Here is a 17,689-nt window from a genome sequence, read left to right on the forward strand (position 1 = left end):
CCATGGGAGTTGAAAAGACTGGATGGCAAAGGCAATGAAATAAACATTTCCGCCTCAAGGCAAAAGTTCATAAATCCTTTTTTTTTTGTAAGAGTAAATGTAATTAAGTTTTATAGATTCCTATAGCACATCCTGGGCTTAAAAAAGAAAAAAAGAAAGAAAGAAAGAAAAGAAAAGTAAGAGGCTGCTTTTTCAACCTCAGCAGGAAAATAACAACATGAAAACAATGCAAGCCTCCTACAGGACTTTCAGCTCCTTTGATTGCTAAGCACTGGCATTTGGGGATTCACACGACAATGTCAGGCTTCTGCCAAAACAGCCAGCTTTGCAACACTCAGATTCCTGGTGCAGAAACTTCTTCCAGAGATTAGAAGTAGCAATGAAAGGGTCTGTAAGTTTTAGCATCACCTCTCGGAGGCCAGAAAACAGCAAGCTAGTTTTTGCTCATTTTATTTATTTTCATGCGTCTTGGTGTTTTGTCTGCAGGTGTGTCTATGCAAGGGTGTCAGATCCCCTGGGACTGGAGTTCCAGGCCTGTGTGAGCTGCCATATGGGTGCTGGGAATTGAACCCGGGTCCTGTGGAAGAGCAGTCCACACTTAACTGCTGAGCCATCTTTCCGGCCCCCTTTTTATGGTTGGATTTGGTGGAAAGCTTCCTCCGTAGTAATGTGTGACCGGAGCTGCATCTATGAGAGGCAGGATTCCATCAGGAGGTCTTGTAAACTTCAGTCGTAATGAAAATGACACGAACTTGAACTCTGTATGCAAACTGGTTAGTCTCTTGCACGCAGTGGTCTGGGAATAATGTTATAGCAGTATTATTTAAGTGGATGTGTTAGAAATTGGTCTCTGGCCATTAAAGCTCACCTTTAAGAGTATTGCCGGTGTTCAGCTGTCAGCGACTCCAGAGTGGGTGCCAGGGTGGGGACACTTCATATCGAGCAGTGGAAAAATCTCACAGGCAACTCCACTCCTGTATTTCTTTATTTCATCTTCTATACGACATCAGCTCCATACTCACATTTGTGATCAACTAGTGTGCTTTATGTCTCTGCCGTAGACGGCCAGTAGGGTTCTTACAATATTCCCAAAGAGTCAGGAAAGAAAGAACAATGTCCCTCAGTTCAAGTCGAGGACAAGACAGGGAGTGAGCGGATCTGCACCGTCCAGACATATTTATAAAATAACGGGAAAAAAGACGAGAACTCAGATTTCTACAACCCTTTGGACTCATTGCTTCTTAGCAATGCTTCTGTTGAGGTAAAAGATGCCTACAGTGGTGTTGGTTGTCTGGCTTTATTAAACATTAGTCTAAAGAAAGTAAGGGCAAACCCAGTTTTAACAGCTGGCTTTAGTTGCACCTGAGACGAAGTTAAAAAGAGAGCAATCGATGGTCCTGTGGTTTCTGCAATACAGAGAGCCCATTACTGACACATTGGTTGGATCATGTGATCCTAAGAGCAGAACGTGTGTTACTGTCACTCCTCTTTTTCACCACTGTTCCTACCTCCTCCACCTCTGTCTTGTCAGCGACTTAGCAGGTAATTCATTGGCAGAAGCAAAGGTTGTAATCCACTGTTAGTGTAAAGGGGTTGGCATTAGATTCTGGGATTCCTGACTGCTGGTTTAGGATCTAATCTATCTTCAATGGAAAAGAAGTACTCTTCAAAACAAAGCAGAGACAGGATTTTAGTCACATTTGAAAACATTAACAGAGACTGGTTTCCTATTTTTTTTTTCAGTGCTGGAGACTGAATTTAGTTTTTAAATTTTAGATTTATTCATTTGATTTTACATGGCTGTGTGTTTGGTCTGCATGGACGTTTATGCACCACATGCATTCCTGGTGTCTGCAGAGGCCAGAAGAGGGTGTTGGATCCCCTGGAACTGGAGTAACAGACATTTGTGAGTCACCAGGTGGATGCTGGAAACCGAACCCAGGTTCTCTGCAAGAGCAGTTAGTGCTTACAATTGCTGAGTCTTTTCTCCAGCCCCTGAATTTATGTTTTTAGTTTGGGTTAATTTAGAGGTCTTTTTTAAAGTCTGATTTATTTTCATTTGTCTTTTAATTTCTACCAGTAATAAAAATATTCCATGCTCACTGTATAGAAGTTCTTTCAGGAAAACCACTCATGATATTTTTGTACCTTGAATCTGGGTTCTTTTTATATCTTAGGGCTTTCTAAAAACCCAGATAGATGGTAGTGTATGGATTTTCCATCTGTTGGAATGTTCTTTTGAATTATTGTGGCCAATTCATTGTAGTTCTTGTCGGTGGACTCTATTCAGCGTATTTAAACTATTTGTGTATTTTATTTGACATTTTCTCCAGTATCACCAGTGTTGGCGTCTTGTTGCCTACTAAAACTGGCAGGAAATAGAATGTGTGAGAACCAATGTGTAATGGATTTTTTAGTATTTTGTTTATTTTTCATTTTGTTGCTTTTTTGCCCCCTCTTGACGTAAGGTCTGGCTCCATACCAGGTGAGCCTGGGAATTGTGGCATTCTTTCTGGCTCAGTCTTCCGTCGCTGGAAATACAGGTGTCAGCCACTCTGGTTGATCGAGTTCTAGTTTTTTGATAAGTAATTGATGGACACATCATTTTCCAAATGATTCCTACCCTCTCTCTATCTACCCTCTTCTTGTTATTCTTAGAACACAAGTCACACAGTTTTGTTTCTCTGCCACTGCCTGCTTGTCCTGTGAGCCCGGTCAAATGTTTGCACAAATGGAGGGGCTGGCCTCCCATTTTCTAGTAAAGGCTAGGTCTGTCAGGACACTCGAGGCCAGATTCTCAGAGATGGACAGGGGCAGGGCAGGTTAAAAATTCAATATTTCCTACCTTCTGAATAGTTGTCTGACATATTTAACCTTTCCAGGAGATGGGGCACAGAATGAGGATCCAGTATGCCCTGAGAAGACCACCCAACTTACCCTAGTGAGAATGTCCCCTGGTAGCAGCAACCTTTTTTGAAAGGTTATATTCTCTTTTTGCAAGGACCATACAGAACCCATATGCACACTGATCATTGATATCTCTTTCTGCTCCCAGAAACTGATTTCAGTATCTTGTACACATGTGGTCAAGACAGGGGACACTGACTTGGAAGTAGGATTACAAGGAAATCTTGCCACACTCTCAAGACATGAGGCTTATTAACATGTGGCCCATGTTCTTTTAATTAACTTTCCATTGCATGAAATACTACCCTGGGTGATTCCCCACCCCCAAAACACAGATAGCCAACACCCCCAACATGGGCAATTAGATTAACAAGCTTGCATAATTTCAGGCCCCACCTCTACCTATATCTATAAACTTTGCAGTGTTTGTGGACAGCTTCCAACAAGCTCTTGAGTAAAATGCACTGTCACTGGGTTACAGGGGTCTGGGGAAATCCTCTGTTGCTCTGTCATCTATGAAAATGGGTCAGCCTGGCAGTATTTAGGGTTCATCAACAATTGCAAATGATTCTTCAAATGTTCTGGGTTTGGTCAAACCTAAAACACATTTTTTTTTTTTTTTTTTTTTTTTTTTGTCAAGCACTTTTTCTCCTTAATTTATCAAACTGTGTATTTTAGGGAACATTTGATCCATATGGTTTTGATTCATTTACTCTTATATCATTGAGGGTTTTTTTTCCTATGGAGCCATTTGATATGCAAGAGGCTTTTCTTCACTCAGTTTAAAGCCCCCTCCCTCTTAAAGGGAGGAAGTGCTGTTTGCAACTTCAGAGGCCATAAATTCTGAGACTCACTCAATCCAGCAACACTTAAGACTACATTTGGTATAAATCTGGGTCATTATGAGCACATTTTATGTTTAGAGCAGACAGGGTTTCATTCTCACTTATGAGTGAAACCAATAACAAAATAAGAAAATAGGCTTAAATTACAAAAAAGATTTTGTTTTAGAGAGCATTTAATGGTTACTAACCCATCCTGAGGTCAATGCTACACCCAGAGCCCGCCTTTCAAATTTTACCCGGGTCTTGGGTAAGATGAAATAAAATAACCCGTACACCTGTCCTGTTTTATGGCTAATCTACCAAGGGGGATACTTTCTCATGAAAAATCGTGTAACAGCTTGAAAATGCTTGACGGTCCCCTTGGCCCTCAGCACATCCGGAAGAAGGGGTCGGTCTGTGGATCTCATCAGATTTGTTGATCATCCATCTAAGTCTGGTTGAACTGTCACACACTTGTAGTGTTGAGATCCTAGGCCTGGAGCCTAACCGGAAAAAAAATGGAAGGATCTTTGCACTAACGAGATGGCGATTGATGGTGTAAGATGCCAGGATCGACTTCTGTCCTTATTCACACTTCACAAAAGAACGCCTTTACCTCAAACACCCATCCGGTTGCTTTTAAAGAGGAATGTTAAAATTGAGATTATTAGTGTGTAATGTATGTAAATTGCATATTTGGTGTCAGTTATGCTTATTAGGCAGTTTCTCTGTTTCATGCATATATGTATTAGACTATCGTGCGTGGTCCCATTTCAGATTAGATTCCAATCGCTCACTGCAGTTCCTTTTGACAAACATTTGTTAGCACTAAAGCATATTAAGGTGAAGGCGCTAAGTGTTAATATGTATACATTGAAGTCAAGACTGCTTTGGATTTTGCTTGTATTTTTCTTTGGACACAGAGTTCATCATGATCCCACATTCTTTAGCAGCAAGGCAGGATGGTGGTGGCTTGTTCTTAAGATCTAAAGAAGAAGAACTTGCCATAGGCCAGCTTATTATATGGATGGACTATGATCATTAAAATAAACTATTAAAGATAGTTACAGTGGCTGCTTTTCTGTTTCATAAGTTTCAATGAAAATCTTACAATCATGTATGGGAATTTCTTTGTGCTCCCTGCCACTTCCCCTTTGTGCTGTTTCAGGTAAACAGTAAGGTTGGATTTGCTGGGACAGCCAACTCTCATTTCAAGAGAGCTGTTTTTTTTTTTTCTGGACATTTTTGGGGATACATTCCAAAGCTATTTAAGGCTACTATTATTGACAAGCCATTTGTTTGGCACATTGAACACACAGATTGCTGATCTGATTCTGTACCCTTGGCTTACCTTTTATTGCTTAGAAGAACCAGACAAGCAGGTGGTCGGCCACACTAACTCAGTCCCCAAAGGAGCCACTTCCTTCCTTCACACTTTCCAGAAACGCATCCGTGGAGGAAAGAGGGGTGATTTTGATTAAAGAGATTTGTTGGGTGTCAAACAAAGCTGGGATGGAGACACGTTCCGTATGAAAGTGGCTGGCTCTCCAAAGCCCCCACATCTTTCTGGTTCTTTTCTAAACTGGCCCACGAGCTCATTCCCAGGGTCTGAGAAGCCCTGTGTGTTTACGAAGACTCAGGCTGTTTACAATCATAAATGAGCCTGTTTCAGCTACATCAGAAGAGCTCTGGGTCATTTGTGTATTTCCAGCAGGCCATATTCTGCTGCAGGGGTGAGGGGCATCAGCTCCGCAGTAAATATGCTGCCGTTAATTCCTTTGCTGAATACATACAGGCTGCCACTGACCTGGTGCCTTGAATTTTGCTCCACAGGCTGAGGTCCCTACCCTTAAAAACAGGAGGAAGACCCTGGCTTATGCTGACTTTTGTTGTAGCCTCTAAACTTATGTAGATTTGGATAGCTGTGAGAATAACAGTGAGTTGATCCAAATCTCCTTTTCATAGACAGAGACGAAATGGCAGCCAATGACACCTTCAGGAATCAACGATCCCAGAGAGCCACAGGCAAACCTTTTCTGCTGAGTTCATTGTTGTGTCTCTGCTGAGTGGATTTCAATAGCAACTCTGTCAGTTCTGTCCTTCTGTACATTAGACAAATTAGACAGTGGCCTGTGGTCTTTTAGACTCATTTGAATTCCTCTAGCCGCCGAGGAGCAGAAGAAAAATTGAGTGCGATTGCTTAGTTTATGACTAAGTTACTAGGATGAAAAGTTTGTCTTTGTAGTGAGCAGTTTACAGAAGAGCCGTGCTAGGTCCTCGCACGAGGCCTATGGTCTGAATCAATCCTTTATATGCGGTTGGAATGCAATGTAAAGCTTTTAATTTATTACTGCGTTTGCGAAATGGCAATATCTAGAGAAATCTGAATACTTGCATATTTATTCAATTACGGGCTGAATGTATGCTCTGTGTGGCGAGCACAGAAGACTTGATTCAGTCATTAGTTGTGTACTGTTTTTTGTTTTTGTATTTTTTTCTTCCCCTTCCCCTAAAGAATCTGTCTGGGTTTCATCAGGGGTGTATATTTTTCAGTGTATAGTACAATATTAAAAATTGCTCCAGGCATTCAGCTTGAGGTTAGTAAACTGGTTTTTCTGAGACTAGTGATTGCAATGTCCCAATGACCAATGGAAGAGGTATCGAGCTGGGAGACTTTTAAAGACTGCACCTTGGAAAAAACCTCTCTCTCTCTCTCCCCCTCCCTCCCTTGTGGTCCTTCAATATACGTAGAAAATGTGTAGTGCTTAGATCAGGGTAATTGGTTTTCTGATACCTCCTTTTTCTTTGAATTGGCAACATCCAGCTTTGAAATACTCAGTTATTTGTTGACAACTGTAATTATCCTACCATGCCCTAGAATGTTGTTACTTTTTTATATTTATTTATTTATTATGTATACAATATTCTATCTGTGTGTATGCATGCAGGTCAGAAGAAGGCACCAGATGCCATTACAAATGGTTGTGAGCCACCATGTGGTTGCTGGGAATTGAACTCAGGACCTTTGGAAGAGCAGGCAATGTTCTTAACTGCTAAACCATCTCTCCAGCCCCTCTGTTACTTTTTATATCAAATTGGACCTGTGAACCCATGATCCATCCTCTCTGTACTCTTCTGTTCTCCTGGCCTTTCTCCCATACCTTTCTGGAAATGCTATTCTGTTTTTGTTTGTTTGTTTGTTTTGTTTCTTTACTTTTTTAGTTGGAATTTTGAGCTTCCACATGTAACTGAGAATGTGGGAAGCTGGGCTTCTTTCACTTAACATAGGAGACTGTGCATATGTAGGAGATGGGCAGATGGCTCAGTGGGTAAAGTGCTTGCTGTCCAAGCCTGTGGATCTGAGTCAAGAGTTAGGCACTACAGCATACGCCTGTAGTCCTGGGGCTTGCAGGCCATCCAGAGTGTCTAGTTGAATCTGCGAGCTTCAGCTTCCAGGAGTGACCACGTCTCAAAAATAAGGTGAAGAGTGATGGAGGAAGACATCAGCCTCAACCTCTGGTCCCTACATGTGTGAGAATACACATGTATCCACATCCCTACGTGCATTCATATGCACATTCATATACAGTGTGCTTTGTGGAATCGCATGTTAGTATTTCTAGACTGAAGGGAATCTTTTTTTTTTTTTTTGTTTTTTGGTCATGAGACACTATATAGCCAGTCTTTAGTGCTGAACTAACAGAGGTGTCTTTTACAGAAATAATGGCGGCTCTATTTGTTTCTTCTCGCAAAATGCTCGTGTGTCATTGAAACAGCTTGCACTTAGAAAGTTCTCGTTAACCTAGTATAATCTGCTCTGCTCTGAGATCCATGCTTGGCTGGCCCCTGTGGAACTGATCCCCAGTCTGTGTGCCTCTGTGGACCACCCTCCCAACTCTCAGGGTCAACTCTCCCCTAACTCTCAGGCAGGATTTCTTATTTTTGCCTCTGAGAATGCTACATGGCTATATTTATAACTTGTTGAACAGCAGATTATCAAGGTTTAAAGGAACATTTCCTAGGAAGGAATGGGTGATTGATAACACAGGTGGAGACCAACTCATGGTCCGTTTATCTTTAAAATGGTTGGCTTTTGCACAGGTGAATAGTGATGTTAATGTCAGATGTGTCCTCTGTCCTCTGCCTCCACATGGTCTCGGTCCTCTAAGAACTTGGGTGTGTGTGGGAGGATGGCTAATTTTAAAGAGAAGGCTAAAAACTGTCTGCTAACATTTAGTTAGGGCAGATAAAGAGACAAAGGAAGAAAGAGGTCCTTGCTAGTCACTAGGCTGTGGTTTGGATGTAATTCCCTGATCTAAACAGAGCTCCACGATTAAAGCCACTAGATTTCAAACCATCCTCTAGCTGATCTGAACTCTGGGTGGAGGGAAAAGGGAATGACCATATACCACTTCTTTTCTTCAGGAAGCTGGAGTTGAACTCATGGCAAGGAGGCCGTGTGGGTTACCAGTTTATTGGAAGCTATTTGTGAGTCTCAGATTGAGCTATGTACTCACTTAGAGAACGGCAAAGCGAAGTTTGCGTGTGTAGATGCTTATCAGGGTGGATCTGCTCTGCATTTCCTTAAATGCACGTTTAGTTTATAGGAAATTAGAGAGAAATTCCAAAATACCATCTCATTAAAGCGCTGAAGGATGCCCAAGCATAGAGATTTTCCTTTCTATAGTTAGACTCCTAAGTCCCAAAGGGTCAATTAGCGTTTCGCAAACATATCCTGAAGCAGTCACGGACCAAAGCTGGTGTATGTTTGATTTTCCACAGTCATGTTCTCAGACAGGTTGCTGAAGTGGTCACAGGTTTGAGGGCATACTCTTTAAAGGGCTACTGTGATTGTGAGAAAGTTCCTGAAATGAGAAGAGCCAACAGCAGGTAATGCCATTCCATGGGGAGAGAGTTTGCGACTCTGCATTAGGTGATGAATGAGGTTGCCTGACCCACATCTGTTTTGCATTAGAATGGAACATTGCCCTGACATCCTCAGGAACATTTGTCAAGATTCCCTGGACAGAGCTTCTGTAAATTACATGCTGCGAATGTGCCAGGGTCAGATAAGAGGATATCATTAACTTCCCAAGTTTACTCAGGACTCTCTCAGTTCCCCGTAATACGCTATGGGCAATTTTTTTCTTGAGGTATTTTGTTATAATTTTTCATTCATAGACGGAAAAAATGTGTGTCTTATCCCCCAATATTGAAGTGTTCCTTTCTCATAAATCATATTAATTATAGACATGGTCCCAAAGCATATTAAATGCAGGCATGCGTAAATGAATTAAAACATATGAGAATTTTATTATGTCCATGGTGAGTCCAACATAGCCCAGGATCTGTTGTGTTTAACAAGCAGACTTTTTCATCTGGGTAGACAGAACTTCTTAATGGAATTTATTTGCTAATTTTCTTGATGATAGGTAGATATTACAGAATAGTTCATCATTGATTAGAAATAAACTAGAATCACACATATGCACATATGTGTTTACGCACCTCTGGCATTTCTAGGCTATTTGCCTTGATTTATATTTTATTCATTAGTCCTTAGAAATAAATGCTTGACTGAGGATGTAGCTCAGTGGGTGAGTGCTTGCCTAGCATATATAAGTCTCTAGGTTTGATCTCTATCTCTCAAAATCAAAACAACAAAACAAAGATAATAATGATATAATAATAATAATAATAATAATAATAATAATAATAATAATATCACTAAAAAGTGCATGGCTGTCAACTTAGCTCTACTGGGAAATAGACACTGGAAAGACTTTAGAAACTGGATTTGATTTCTGTGTTCCGTCTCAGGACAGTTTAGTCAGGCTTGTTCTCACTGTGCACTTTGCAAATGAAACATGGAAGTGTGCGTAGCACGGGAGACCCACGTGTCTGGCACTCATTCTCCCTTTCACCCAGTGTGTAGCATTGCTACTTGTAACATGCGAGCTATCTTTTTTAAAAAGGGACTTCCTAAGCTAGGCAGGTTGCATATTTCTCTCTCTGGTTAGGTAAAAGCGTACCTGGTCCTTTGCCTAACACTCATGATGGGTGAGAAGGTCACCACACAGACCCCAAGGGAAACTCCTCCCTGTAGGCAACTTCCCCTTTTCTTACAGCTTTTCAAACAGACAGGACACAAATCTAATTATTTAGATGCTAATCAATTGCAGAATAACTCCTAAGGCATTCGAATCTGAAGATGTTTTCAGAGAAGCATGCCTCCTTTAAAATTGAGGGTTTTCAGCCTCAAAGGTACACTTGTTAAGATTCAACTGTTAATGGACTCCCAGGATACCTGCGTTGGTATTCCATAGACAGCTGATTTTTTTCTTTTTGGTTTGATTTTGGAAATAAATCATATCTAAAAAAAATCTGTAGTCAATAGGCTTTTAGAGGGAAGGGTAGAAGGATTAACAAACTCAACAATTGAACAACACTGTGTATCATGCACAACTACGTCACCAAAGCTTTTTTTAAATTAACTAAATGTGTGTTGTTAAATGCTAAATCAAAAGAACATCTGACTACTCGAGAGCAAGAAGGAGAATGAAGAGAGGAACACGGATTCATCCCAAGGCAAAAAGAAGTGCCTACGCACACCCCCTAATTTGCTTAGTCATTTTGATTTCTGATAAGCTTTGAGCAAAGCCATAATGTTTGTGCCAAGGCAAATATTTTCCAGACACATCGTTTTGAATGTAAACCTTAATTTGGCCCATAGTTTTTTTTTTTATCTTTTATATTTAATCTTACAATAGGGAAATTAATTCAAGAGAAATGTGGCATGAAGCAGTTGCTAAGAGTTGGTCTCTCCTGAACCATGTAATCTCCCAATCAAGATGTAAACAACCCATTCAGAATCCTGCAACTTGAGACTGAGCTGAAAGGGATCTTCAGAAAATGTCTCTAATAAGCGATGGGAGAGTGGGAGAGTGGAGGAAGTGTGAGCACAGAGCTGCAGGTTTGGGGTCTGTTTGTAAAGGCCGCCCTGTAACACAGGGCGGAGGGAGAGTCCAGGCAACACCGCAGGGGCTTTCAGAAATGCGCTTCATGGAGTGTTTTGTTCGGATACCTTGATTAAGCACTTTATGCAACTGGACTTAAAAATAAAAGAGCCGTGGGCCAGTGGGATGGCTCAGTGCATAAAGGCGCTTGCCACCTAGACTGAGTTCCACCCCCAGGATGGACATGGTACAAGGAGACAACTGACTTCTGCAAGTTGTCCTCTAATCTCTGTAGCCATGTGGCGTACTCCCAACCACCCCACACCATACCTATGCATGTTCCTGCGTGCACATGTGCACACACACACGCGTACACACACACACACACACACACACACACACACACACACACACATTTGTGTATATAGATTTCCCAAACAGTCAAAGAGACCCTCATCTTTTCCCAATAGGAGAGAACCTTTATTTAAGAAAACCCCTCTTCCTCCTTGTTAATCTCCCTCGGTTACCTGCCATTTCCTAAAAATGTGGTCAGCATCTGGGAGGCAGAGTGGAGTCACTTTGAAATCGTTTTCTTTGAAATTATTTTTGAAAACAAAGCAATTGTGCTCCCTCCAACTTTTTTTTTTTAAAAAAGCTAATACGGTAGTAGACATAGATTATTAATGGTATAAAGGAGGAGCCCAGGGATTCGTTCTACAACAAGTGAAGATTTTATTTCAGGCTTCGAACAACGGGTTGCTGTAGGGAGAGCATGATAGGAGAGACGAGGGTGAGCACATGGCATTCCGAGACCCTGTGGGGGAGGCTAGGAGGCTTATTTACTAACTTCTTGTTCATGAGAAGATGCTTCTACAGTTTCCTTTGAACCACACGAAGCATAAAATAGCTTTTAGAGAAACATACTTAAAAGTGTAACAGGACCCTTCCACAGAGATTTGAGGTTTTTGAATTATGTCAAGGGAAAGTAAAGCTGTTTCTAGTGATATATGCACTTCTCTTACAGATTTCTTTTTTAATTTTTAAATGACAGGTGATTAAAATGGCATATTCGCAGTTTTTCAATATGAATTATTGAGACAGTCGGGTGGTGGTGGCGCACGCCTTTAATCCTAACACTCAGGAGGCAGAAGCAGGCGGATCTTTGTCACTCTGAGGCCAGCCTGGTCGACAGAGCAAGTTCCAGGACAGCCACGACTACCCAGAGAAATTGTCTCAAAAAAATAACACACACACATACACTGCAAACTACTGAGACAAAGAACATGATAATTATTTATTAGTCTTTCTTCCCTTCTCCTCTACTCCTCTGTTTCTTCGTTTTCTTTCTCCTCTTTTGAGAATGGGTTTCTCTACATAGCTCAGGCTGATTTTAATTTTTCAGCTTTCCTGCCTTAGCCTTCTGAGAGCTGGGACTTTAGGCCTGTGCCAGCACTCCCTGCTTTCCAGTCCTTAAGATCACCATGAGAACAGACATTTGTGTCCCTGTGCCACCTTGTTGGGTTTGTAGCAGGAAATGAAAGGGACCAGGGACAGCAGGTTGCAAGTTCTCTTTCTTCCTTCACACCGGTCACAGGGCTGTGGAGCTAAGGCCATTCCTAATGGAGAAGCAGTCACTTAAGTCACTGTTCCTTCATTTGTTTGTGTAAGACAAGATCTCTCTAGATAGCCTTGGCTCTCCTGAAATTCCCTATGTAGATTAGGCTGGTCTTGAACTCATAGAGGTGTGTACTTCTACACTTCGCAAATATTTAAGATGTTAAAGACTGTCTATCCGTTGTCCTGAATACAGCTGTATTTTCTCTTCTTCCAATTTTGTTCTATTTTTTTCCCCATAGCACAAATGCTGAAAAAGTTCCTGCATGAACAGGCTCATAAGCTGAACCTTTGGCTAATGGTTGTTTTCCATCGTTTAAGGCTCTGAGTAGGCATGCCTTTAGTCCAAACATGTGGGAGACAGAGGCAGGTAGAGGCTTGAGAGCAGCCTGGTCTACATAGTGAATTTCAGGACAGCCAGGCTACATATAGAGATCCTGTCTCAAACAAACAAATAACAAACAAACAAAAAAGAAAAACCTCCCATTTTGTTTCCTCCTTCTTTTGGAAAAAGTTACTACTGTTTCCTTCAAAGTTATACAGCAAGAAATGTGTGGCAGGGGATTTGAAAAAATTTATTACAAAAGTGTATTTGTATAGCGCATGGAAGAGCCACAAGCACTTCAGTTCTGGAACTTCAGTTCAGTGACTGTATTTAAATATCCCACATCTCCTTTAAAGTCACATATGCTGAACTGAGTTCTAGGTAAATATCTTCCTGAAGCACACTGTTCATTTAAAAATTGATTCCCTTTTACCCAATACCAATGGGTATTTTCTTTCCGGGATGGATAGAGTCAAAATTGCCTTCTGTATGTGCTTGTTTGACTTACCACACCTTATCTACAGCACATGCATGCCCCTCCCCCACCCTTTCCTGTGCCAGTACCCTCGTTTATAAGGAAAACCACATTTCCCACTTTTTTGTTTGTCCTGTCTTCCCCTTTTAACAGACCAGTGCATCAAGATGTACTTCTTGAGCAAGAAAGGACTGTGCTTGTTCGGTACCGAGAGGCGCCCTACCTCTCTTTCTTTGAGACAAGTTTCACGTATCCCAGACGGGTCTCAAACTGACTGTGTGGCTGAGAACAACCTTAAACTCCAGATGCTTCTGCCCCCACCTCTCAAGTGCTAGGATTACAAACTTGGGTCCACGACAGCCACCTATAAATATATTTTAAGGACTTTAAAGATAGACACTCCTAATTTGGATGGAAATAAAGTATTTTGTAAATTAGTGTGTCAACGAAAGGAGATGAATTTTTCCAGGGACACACAGTACAATTATCTATACAAGCTCAAAGGAAGGAGGGGGAAGGGGAGAAGGGGGAGGGGAGGAGTAAGAGGAAGAGGGGGACAAAGAGGAAGAGGAGGAAGAGGAGGGGGAAGAAGAGGAGGGAGAGTCCTGAAGGTGTAAGGCATCTAGGGGGAGGGGAGGAGTAAGAGGAAGAGGGGGACAAAGAGGAAGAGGAGGAAGAGGAGGGGGAAGAAGAGGAGGGAGAGTCCTGAAGGTGTAAGGCATCTAGGAAATAATTGCATTCTTAGTTACATTTGAAAATTTCAAATGAAATGAACTTAGCAACAGTGTTGCGCAGGATCCCACTAGAAGCCATGCTCTAGTGATCGTCTTCCTGTAGCTGTGGACCTATTGATTGGCTCTCCATTTTGTTAAGGCCACTTGCTTGCAATCTCCAAGAAAACTATGCTTGGCTACCTGATGATTAAACTTTTGATTATTTTATTTTATTTTATTTTTTATTTTTGCACACTTTATTATATAGCTTACTGTGTTGCTCTGCCTGCTCTTGCCTGCCTTCTAAGAGTTCCTATCAGTAATTAAAAGGGAGAGCAGGGAGGCCAGTGGCCTTTTGGATGGAGAAAGGCAATAAGCATCTCTCTGGGATGGTATCATGTGGTTTCCTGAAGATGGATCAGTTTAAAATTTTATCAAGATTTTGTTTACTTCAAAGGTTATGCAAACTCTCCCCAAAGGAAGATATGGGACCTTGCTTTCTAATTGGAGTACGAAGGCTCTGGGAGGGGGGTGTATGACTGCCTTCCTACATCACTGCGATAGAGGCCTCAGACCCGGGAGTCTGTTGTCCAGATTGCCTGCCTGTAAACCTAACTTTGTGCTTAGCACAGAGGACTGTGGTCTGGGTTGGTTTTTATTTCGGCAAGACCTTGACAGACTGTTGTGCAACTATGGTGTGCCTCATTTATAGTCGTTCTTAGTAGGACCATTTTTTTGGGGGGGGGATTCTTCTACTAGATTTCTTCTGCAGTTGCTTTTTTGAGAAAAGTCACTTTCTCTCTTATGTGGATGTTTTCTAGTTTTGAATTAATTGCCCACTGCCATTTCATGAGGAAAGGGTTGGGAGGGTAAAGTGTGTATGAGTTTGGGAAAAACCTACTGGGTCTGATCTGATTGTTTCTGTTCTGTGATTACTATTTCTTACGGTGTCTTTCTCTGGGGTCATTTAGAGCCCTAAAAACCCCGTGTGTGTCTTTAAAAAACAAACAAAAACAAAAACACAACACTTATCTTAAACTGACTCTGTGAAGGAAGAAATGAACAGCTATTAGACGTAAGTGCTAGGAGAATCTTCGGATCTGCTTGGGCTTTTTGAGACAAGGTCTCACGTTACAGAATAAGTCAGTCTCCAACTCAGGACAATCTTCCTGCCTGCACTTCTGAGGGCTTGGACTGTGGTCCTTAGCCACCGTGCCTGCCTGAAGAATTCTTGACCTTTTGTTTGACACCTCTGCTTCCAGGCAGTGCTGGGCAGGAACGCAGCAAGGGTCACGGTTCTCGTTAGACTTTTCTCACAAATCAACGTGGAAAAGTGAGACTGGAGCATGGATATGATGAGGGAAGCACAAGGGAACACTGGGGTCGGGGAGCGAATTCTAGTTGCTCACCCATGGACCAAAGAAGCTGTTTGGAGAGGCAACGTGGTGGGAAAAAAAAGAGACATTGAGGTCTCAGGATGCATACACAAAAACTTGACTCCAGCGTGGCTGTGTGTGTGTGGGTGTTCAAACTCAGGGATTTCTCCATGTCAGGCAAGCACTTTGACATAAAGGTACATCTTCAGCCCCAACTTCTAATTCACACACACACACACACACACACACACACACACACACACACACACACACTATATATATATATGCATACACACATACGTATATGTACACGTACACATATACACATGAACACATACACATATGTGCGTACACATGCACACATATACATATACAGATGCACACCTATATGCACACATATACACACATGAACACAAATATATAAATAAATGTATACACATATATGTATATATAACACATGAACACAGACGCATAATATATGTACATAAACGCATATGTGCACACATATACATGTACACATACAAAACACACCTATTAATATATACATATGTAGCATGCATATGTGCATGCACACACACAAGCATGTGTTCAAGTGACTTTTTAATTACTTGGCTGGGATTAAAACTGCGTGATAGAGTACTTGCTTAGCATGCATAAGTCCCTGAGTCCAATCCCCAGAAACACACATGCATACATACATACAGAAAAGCACGCACACACACACACACACACATGCACAGACACACAATCACTTGGGTGTCCAGATGTACGATAGTAGTAATTTTTCTGTATAGACTGATCTAATATCTCTGTCTCTCTGTCGTTCGCGTCTTTACTTTTCTTTGAAATTCTAGTCTGATGTTATCACAGCGGACGGACATGGTGTAATCTCTCCTTCTCTGTCTTCCTCCACTCCTTCCTTCTTGTCCTTCTCCCTCCCCTTCCTTTTTCTGAAACTGCAGTCAGATGTTATCATTGGGTGAGGTCATGTGGCTGCCACTTTGAATCGAGGTCAAAATCCTCACAACCATTCCTCAACAGATTTCTGAAGGCATAAAAGTTGGCCTCTCAAGATCTTGCGATGGGTCTGGGCCACAATCTGTTTCTGCCCACACTTTAACTTCTTCCAATCTGCCTGTTATTGCAGGTAATGGGACTTCTGACCAACCACGGCGGGGTACCACACCAGCCTCAGACCGACTATGCTCTCTCCCCTCTCACTGGGGGCCTGGAACCCACGACCACGGTGTCAGCCAGCTGCAGTCAGAGACTGGAACATATGAAGAATGTGGACAGTCTGCCCACATCTCAGCCCTACTGTCCCCCAACCTATAGCACCACAGGCTACAGTATGGACCCTGTCACAGGCTACCAGTATGGGCAGTATGGACAAAGTAAGCCTTGGACGTTCTAGGGGGTAATTCCTCCTGGAAGGGAGGCAGATCACCTTGTCTAAGAAAGGGGAACTGGACACATGATTAAATCTTTCATCCCAGTATCAGTTTGGTGGCAAAGCTGGCTGATTGCTCCAGCACAGGCTCCCTTGTGTAATTATTTTCTTAACTGATGTCAATAACATCTTGCAGTTATTAATTGCTGGGACAGAAAGCCGGATTGTCAGTAGGTAAAACACAGAGGTTGACCAAAATGAAATAACCTCTGGCATTAGAAACACATGTTCTTAATGAGGTCAGCGCCAGGATCATATGGGGATAAGCCCAGGACACAGAGTTGTGTCAAACTTGTCTCAGGAATAAAAATATTAGTCTCCATCCTTTGATACCGTGGTATTAAATATGACATTGTCAGCCTGTAGCTGATCTTGCCCCTAACTGTGAATTGTCCCAGCGTGACCTAAAAAGCTGCGTGTGTTTCCTTACAGGTGCCTTTCATTATCTCAAGCCAGATATTGCGTAAGTGAGCTGTCCACTTGGAGCTAAGCTGGCCCTGTTTCCGGCCTCCACAGACTAGACATGAAGAATCTTCTCAGAAAAAAAAATAAACCCACAAAAAAACCCAAACAAAAATAAATAAAATAAAAAAAATCAGCCTTTGGGGGAGGTGGAGACAAAAGAAAGTGATTGATTTTCTTTCTCCAGTAGTCAGTTTCAGATTCTTTGAACACGTTGGAAAAATGGCAGTAGAGATGAGGAAGACCCACAGCTAGGAAATGCACCATTTTAAGCCAGTGACTGGCTACATAGCTAAATGTCCCCAACCCTTTGTTGTTGATCAAGAAGCTAAAACATTCCATGTGTACATGTGTGTGCGTGCGTGCGTGTGTGTGTGTGTGTGTGTGTGTGTGTGTGTGTGACAGAGAGAGTTATGTGAACTGGTCTGAGCAAGCAGAATGTTCTCATATATCATAGTTGAATTCTTGAACTCGAACCGTTTTAATGACCAGGGCTGACCAGGTTTATGGCACTCACACTGCTTATGTAAGGAATTGGGACGGGGGAATCCTTGACTTGGACACGCTGGAAACTGATAGGAAAATCA

At 41.9% G+C, this 17,689-nt stretch overlaps 1 protein-coding gene across 2 annotated transcripts in view; it reads left to right on the forward strand.

The window, feature by feature from the left end:
* Positions 1-17,107, forward strand: part of Pax3 (paired box 3) — a 94,655-nt gene extending 77,548 nt beyond the window's left edge. For both annotated transcript variants that reach the window (XM_038339996.1, XM_038339997.1), the window contains exons 8-9: positions 16,338-16,584; positions 17,073-17,107. In XM_038339996.1, coding sequence (XP_038195924.1) covers positions 16,338-16,584; positions 17,073-17,107 — 282 coding nt within the window. The remainder of the gene's footprint in view (positions 1-16,337; positions 16,585-17,072) is intronic.
* Positions 17,108-17,689: the final 582 nt, after the last annotated feature.

Source organism: Arvicola amphibius, chromosome 8, assembly GCF_903992535.2.
Source record: "Arvicola amphibius chromosome 8, mArvAmp1.2, whole genome shotgun sequence".
Classification (NCBI taxonomy): domain Eukaryota; kingdom Metazoa; phylum Chordata; class Mammalia; order Rodentia; family Cricetidae; genus Arvicola; species Arvicola amphibius.